Source organism: Branchiostoma belcheri, unplaced genomic scaffold (assembly GCF_001625305.1).
Source record: "Branchiostoma belcheri isolate BF01 breed outbred unplaced genomic scaffold, Haploidv18h27 scaffold161, whole genome shotgun sequence".
NCBI lineage: Eukaryota > Metazoa > Chordata > Leptocardii > Amphioxiformes > Branchiostomatidae > Branchiostoma > Branchiostoma belcheri.
The window spans coordinates 475,199-482,935 of NW_017803058.1; the positions used below are offsets into that span (position 1 = coordinate 475,199).

General features: G+C 40.2%; 1 protein-coding gene across 7 annotated transcripts in view; it reads left to right on the forward strand.

Moving 5' to 3' along the window:
• LOC109466259 (FERM domain-containing protein 4A-like) overlaps nt 1-7,737 on the forward strand; it is a 74,745-nt gene that overhangs the window by 24,144 nt on the left and 42,864 nt on the right. For all 7 annotated transcript variants that reach the window (XM_019763945.1, XM_019763946.1, XM_019763949.1 and 4 more), the window contains exon 3: nt 3,981-4,075. In XM_019763945.1, coding sequence (XP_019619504.1) covers nt 3,981-4,075 — 95 coding nt within the window. The remainder of the gene's footprint in view (nt 1-3,980; nt 4,076-7,737) is intronic.

Genomic DNA, 7,737 nt, shown 5'->3' on the forward strand with positions numbered 1-7,737 from the left:
CAAAAGTTTTAACTTTAAACAAGTAGGGATTTTGTTGGATTTGTGCGCATATCTCATAAATTCCTCCAGAGTCACCCAATCACACCATCTTTCTGATGCTTCATTTTACTTTCAAACTTCAAAGGTAGCCTACTCTCAATTCCCAACTACAGGGCTTACCACATTGGCACCATTCACACAGGGGATACATGTACCTGGCTGAGTTTCAACACAAACACTGTATCAGGAAGGCGGAGGCCAGTAAGGTCCCACCACAGAGGTGCCAGATCCACGCACCAGACTTGTAGTAACGCCACAGCAAGTAGTTCTTATGGATAACATCAGCACACGCATTGATTTTCGCCTGAAAAAATTTTGTTGCCGTCTGACAGTGGTCAACATGATGAAAATGGGCAAAGATGTCTGTTGCTAATCTGGAAGATGGATGGCAGATAACTATGAAGAGAGGAGACAAGAAAAGGCTCTGATTTAATGTTTTGTTTCTTACTTTGATGCAGTGGTATGTGATGCTGGCTGTGTATACTATATGTGATGTTCCTACTGAATGAAAACCATTTGTACAATGACTGAGTCAAAATTTTAAAATGTAGGAACCTTGTTTTTTTCGGCCCGCCTTGTTTTTTTTCCCCGCTCGCATTAGATTTGGAGTCTACGGAGGATGTCATCCATAAAATTTACTTGCTGTGGCCTAACTTCTAAGGTCCCGCTGCTGAGGTGCCAGATCCACGCACCAGACATGTTCTAATGGATCCAACAGATTCCTTGTGTCGATAACAATTTGTACATGATGATGTCACCTGGTGTAAGGAGGTGACAGGAAGACAGGGCAGACTCTCTTGTGGTACAGTTGCTCCCTGGTGTGGGGGAAGAAGGACCTGTGGTGACCAGAACCAGATCTCTGGTCAGGAAAAGACTGGATACTGCAATTCACTTTATGTTGTATCAGGCCACAGACCACTATTTTGAGCTTCCATGGAAATATATGGTTAACATCTAAGAAAATTAATCTGTCAAAAATCACCTGCTTGTGTACGTGTGAAAGTGTTTGACTATTGAAAACTCAAATTGACAGGGTACCTTGACCTTAAAATTGTCCATTTAGTCCAAAATTCTTACTTTTCTATTGACCGAAAGTAATCCTATGGTCTATGGCCAGAATGACCTCCCCTGTACATCACCAGAAATAGTGACCTTTGCTTTGTTCGTGGTCTGAGGAAAATGGAGGTGTTCACAAAAGTGTATGTTCACGGTGGCTGCAGGTGTAGGAAAAAGGAAGGAGTCGAATTTGTTGACAGTAATGATAAATTCTTGGTACAGAATTGACCGCAAAAAACTGCAAACGTAAAAAGTACCACAAAAATTTTTGTCTGTACATGTAAATCAGGGCAATGACATTTGACAGTGCGCTCAGCAAAGCTGAAGGCAATAAAAAGGGGGAAAACTGAGCCAAGACACCACCAAATAAGGTGACGTCACTGGAGCTATCTCTGGCTAGGTTGCTTTTATCAGTCAGACAGTGAAGTAATTCGAAACCTTGCTGGAAGGTTCTTGGCTCCAATGCCAAGGTCCCCTGTCCCAAATTTAACCTTGAACCTGCTGAATCATCTATTGCCCCTGAGGGTTCTTTCACAGCATATATAGGGGTCAGGTACAGAAGGGCAATTTTCAGTGGCACAAACCATGCATTGTGTTCCAAAGACATTGAGCACCGTATTCTCCCCAAAAAAATTTATAAAAAAAAGTAACTCTCTGAGACACTATTTTCTTCTTATTGAGGGACAGATTTTGTCAAGTTATGTTTTCCCTCTGTTATAGCTTCATTCTAACGTCAAGTTTTCAGTACTCTACAGTATGTGATACTTCTAGTGGGAATGGTAGCATTCTACAGGCTAATGATATAGTGCTAGCTACAAGCACAATTTACAGTTTACATCGTAACTGTTCCAACAAAATTTGAACTGTTATAATTTTTTTCTTTACTGTCTTCGTATGGAACTTATAGTCAGATGAGCACATAGCTCACTGTTGTGTCATTTCAGCTTAGTCCAATGCTGTATCTGTTCTTATCAAACACTATGTAGATAACTCTTGAGTGGCAGTTGTTTTTTCCTGTAACTGTTTTAATCTCAGTGTAGTGGTTTAATTGGTTTTCACATATTTCTCCCATGGTTTATCAGATGATGTGGGCATGGTGAGCATCAGTGTCTCCTTGTTTGACTGGCAGCCACACTCAGTGATGGGAAGTTGTATATCTCTCACCAACATGCACCAGATGCTGCTCAACCTCTTTGTGTACAGTAGAAACTAATGTATTTACATCAGGGCTCAAGCCAGCACCTGTTTTCCCATCTTTTGCGGATACTGACGGAAAAATTTTAAAACCAATCCATCAACCCTGGTACACGAAATTGACAAAAAATCTTGGGTAAGACTTCGAAGAGTATAAAAACAACTGAAGAACCACCAAAACCACTCTCAACCCCATGCTTTGCCTCTCAAAATGTGGAATATGGTTTTGAAGGCTTGAAAATCCAAAATTTGCCCCCAAACCCTATAGTTTGCAAGCACTCTCTTCCCAGGTCCAACCATGAACCTTGGCTGACAGAAAAAAAATTGAGCTGGACAGGGCCCTGATTTACGTATAAGATAAATGTCTAAAAGTCTAAATATCTTCATGAATAAATGACTGGAGGACCTACATGTACTTGGTGACCTACATGTACTTGGGGATTACACAAAGGGAAGATTTTCTCTTACATTTTTCGTTTGTTGTGTTCTAAATATAGGCTTGTTCTTGGGTAGTTTTCTGCAGCAGAAGTTTAGAATGTAACCTCATGTTTGGATAAGTGACAGAGGTCAAGCTGATATGCTGTCAATTGTCCATTAACCTGATGTGGGTGACAGTCAGTGAACTAGTTCAGTGCCTTTACTGTGTGGTTTATATATCTGGGGACACATGTGATGTCAGGGGCATTGCAGCTCAGTTTCAACACTGCAGACTTACACCTGCACCCTATGTAGCTAGACTTGGATACCAGATAAAAATAAAAGGTTAAAAAAGATGAAATTAGAAAAAAAATTGGTCTGAATATAAAGCAGAATATTCTAGATGTACTAGTAATATTAAATCAATGGCTTTGCGATGGTGCTGTCTATCTACCAAGGCTTTAGAACAGATAAACTCAATGACAACTTGAAGAAAAGAAGACAAGGTACTTGGGTTTTGGTACTGTCATAAGCCAAGTACAGGTATCTTGTCTTTTTGGTAGTTCATATAATACTGTTGGTCCCAATCATACAATCATATAATACCAGATGGCTCTGCAATGATACTGTCTATCTACCAAGGCTTTAGAACAGATAAACTCAATGACGACTTGAAGAAAAGAAGACAAGGTACTTGGGTTTTGGTACTGTCATAAGCCAAGTACAGGTATCTTGTCTTTTTGGTAGTACATATACTACTGTTGGTCTCAATCATACAATGATATGATACCAGATGGCTCTGCAATGATGCTGTCTATCTACCAAGGCTTTAGAACAGATAAACTCAATGACAACTTGAAGAAAAGAAGACAAGGTAATTGGGTTATGGTAGTGCCATAAGCCAAGTACATGTATCTTGTCTTTTTGGTAGTACATATACTACAGTTGGTCTCAATCATACAATCATATGATACCAGATGGCTTTGTGATGATACTGTCTATCTACACAGTACCAAGGTTTTAGATTAGAACAGATAAACTCAATGATAACTTCAAGAAAAGATGACAAGATGCTTGCTAGGGTTAGGACTACTGTTGGTCCCAGTTCATACAATCATACCAGATAGTTGTTTATTTACCAAGGCTTTAGAACAGAAAACTCAATGACAACTTCAAGAAAAGAAGAAGACAATATGCTTGGGTTAGGACCAATACGTATTGGTCCCAAGACAATCTTGTGCTAATTCTTACTTCTTAAACTCTGTTCTGTTCAGCCCAAGTTGCAGTCATCAGATCTCCTGGACCTGGTCGCCTCCCATTTCAACCTGAAGGAGAAGGAATACTTTGGGCTTGCTTATCACGATGAAACGTGAGTATTTAATCTGATATATTGCACCTGTTTTAGTTTGATATTTATCTATATGGACATGCATAAAGTCGTGTCAGGTATATGAACCTGGGCACCTTGGATATCACTGTGATGTGTTCATATAGGGTCATATGGTCTTGCAGGGCTCAAAATACATAAGATCAATGACCTGGACCAGACGTCTGTCACCATGGTAACTGGCAATGTAGCAGACACCTTGTGGTGTTGGGTTACATAATGTAGCAAGACAGAGCTGGAGATTCTGGTCACGATATACATGTACCAGTATTTCTATGTGTTTGAGTAAGAATAATAAACAGAGCAGTAGTTTGTTGTTAGGCTAGACCATGTAGTGATAAATATTATATATGCATTTGCTTTGAAATGTTATCATTCTAGTCAGTATTGCGAATCTCAGCTGCCTGGAGGAACAATATATCCAGGCCATAAACCATGGTACAACTGCATGCAAAACAGCAAGTGTAATATGGGTGTGATAAAATGTAAGAGGACTTTACAGCCGTAATAACACTGGCCTTGAAACCACGGGCCAACCATTTTTATGGCGCACTATGTCACTCGAATGCCAAGTAGATGTCCAGTTACTAATTAATTAGTCGATACAAATGCAGTTCAGAAACCACTAGCCTTAAAAAGGGTTACTATGAATAGCCTTGACTGTGATATTGCTTCAATATTGTTTAAATTGAATGAAACTACCAATCAAATTTCCCACAGCAATACAAATGTGGCTTGCTCTTATCAAGATATTCTATTATAATTTAGTACTGAAAAGTCTTGTCTTAAAGAAAACGTGCTAACTATAATATAATATAATGACAGATCAAAAATGCTTATTTCACTTCCAGATGCCTAAATGTACTGTAGCACTAACTTTAACCATTTATTTATTTATTTATTTATTTGGCTTACAAAGAAGCCAGGGTGTCCCAACTAGTCAGAGACTATTATTAAGGGACACCCTGGGGAGTAAGAAGAAACGTTATACATACATAAATATACATATTACAATCCAAATACAATAAGAATAATATGTGCTTACATTTATGAAATACATATTGTTTGAGTGGTAGAGTCCATGTATTTACAAAGTTGCCGACTCGGAGATAATATGTACAACTGTTAAGTCGGGAGGTGACACAGATGTGATATGTAGTTAAGTAGAATATGGATCCCCGAAGGATTTCCATGCTTTAGCTTTAAACGAAAACAGTGTAGGGGCCGATTGAATGTCAACTGAGAGGGAGTTCCATAAGAGGGTGGCTCTGTGGAGGAAGGCATTCTGTGTTCTGGAGCTTTTGGGGATTTGTACACAAAGATTATTTCCATTTCTGAGGGGGTATCTGGAGTGTATGGCGGATGTCCTGGTAACAGGTAATAAACTAGCTAGGTGGGGCGGGCAGTGACCATTCTTCAATTTGTACAGAGTGGTTACTGCGTGAACCTTACGACGGTAAGAAAGTGAAGGGAGGGCAAACTGAGAATAGAGAGATTTGTGAGAGGGATAAGGAATCCCGTGGTGTCCACTTATCACTCTGGCTGACCGGTATTGGACCGATTCGATGGTCTTTTGATCACGCATGGTGAGACCACCCCAGACGATGTCAGCATATTCTAGAACTGGTCTGACAATGATTTTGTACAGTTGTAGTAGTATGGTCTTGGGCACCTTTTTCCGAAGGGCGCAGAGCATTCCAGCAGTACGTCTTGCCTTGTTTGTCATGGCTTCGACGTGTGCAGACCAGGTGAGTTTACTGGTTAGGGTCACACCCAGGTGTTTGTGACTGTGGACAATCTGTAAGGTGGTACCGGCTAAGATGACCGGGGGGATCCTTTGTGGGAGGGGGCGGGTAGTGAGAAACATAACTTTACATTAATTTAACTTTAACCATTTGACCACTTCCTGGTGGTCACTTCGATAATTTTTCCCATTGAACAAGCACTAAAGATCCTGTTTACATTACAGTTCGTCAGTATTAATTTTTTTTTGGTAAATACTTTGTATATACTTGACTTATATATGTATATATGACTTTCAAAATCTCCTTTTGCAAGTTTTTCCCCCTTCCATGATTCACTTTAGCCTGGGTACCATCCGGATTTTCGCTACGCAACGCTCTGATTTTTTCGAGCGTTGGGTAGCGAAAATCTGGATGGTACCCAGGCTAGATTCACTTGGGTATTGCACTTTATTGTTATTCTGTCCTAAATCTTATTAGTCAATGACATTGACACTAATTGCATTTATAAAGGGCACAAACACAATTATAACACTTTCTGATTTACGTTTGCTATTTGCTTTGACCGTTTGGGTGACCTGCACCTGACCTACTGAAAAAAAGATTAACTTTCATATAGGAAATTGGTAAATAATGAAGGGTAAGAAACCTGTGGCATCATAATGTGCACTTGTATCATTAGGGAACCACCAGAAGACACAGGGCTCTAATGAGCTTGTTGCCCTAATATTGCTGGTATTAGGATAACATTATGCATTGTGGTATGGTTATGCTACATTCAGATAAAAAGTGAATACGGAAAAAAGCAAAGCTTTTGTCGGGAACATTTTCAAACCACTATCCCCAATAAATGGAAAAGACTGACAAAAATACAGTAAAAGTAAATTAAGACCAAAATTTAATCTCTGGAAAACAAGAATAATATGTAAGTTTGTATTAAATTACAGGTATTAAGTGATATTTTTGTCTGAAAAGATTTTTGTTGCATAAGGCCACACCAATTTAATTTGTTGGTTCTCGGATTCGCCTCTTCGTTTTTTTCTGATTTGCAAAAACAAAACAAAAATTGATTCTGGTCCTGAATCAACTGAAAAATGCTCATATTTTGCCCCCAACAGTTGAGGAAAGTCCTTTTCTTCCTAGTTATGGGTTCACCACACCACGAAGTGGTGTGGTGAAACCATATTGCTTTTTCTGATGTTTCTTCTTCTCCTTCTCCTCCTGCCATTTCTTTAAATGGATTCAGCTTCTTCATTTTAGGGCCTAAGGTCCTGAAATTTGGTATGGAGGTACAGTGGGCAAATACCCCTAGGCGTTTTTTAAATTTTTGTGATACAAGCTTTTACAATCGTTTTATTTGCTTTTTTAGCGGTCCCCATAGGAAAGTACTGTGCGGGGGCGTACGCGCGTGACGTAATAAGAAAGAAATTCGGCGGCATACCCATATATGGGCATGCAAGCATGAACCTGACGCAGCCTAATCTTTTCTTCTTGCTGATTGGCTGTTGGATTTGATTGGATTAACTCAATTAACACCTGTTCAAAGCCATTCCATTTTGACAGTATGAACTCAAGTGTTTTGGTAGGTACAGCACAGGCCACGAAATACGCATCAATTTTCGAGGGACGTTCTGCGGGAGAGTGCAGGACGCTGTGCGGGACCTCCCTCGGGAGAGTGCGGGACGTCCTCCGGGAGAGTGCGATACGTTCTGCGGGAGAGTGCGGTACGTCCAGCGGGAGAGTGCCGTACGTTCTGCGGGAGCCAGACATTTGCTCTTCTCTGTTTGAACAACGCAAGTTGGAGGTCAATGACCTGCGCCCGGCGTGTAAACAAGATTGGACAGGGAGCGGCTGTAATATCAAAGGAGCCGGCGGCTTCTGCTAGCCGGGTTGATAGTTAAG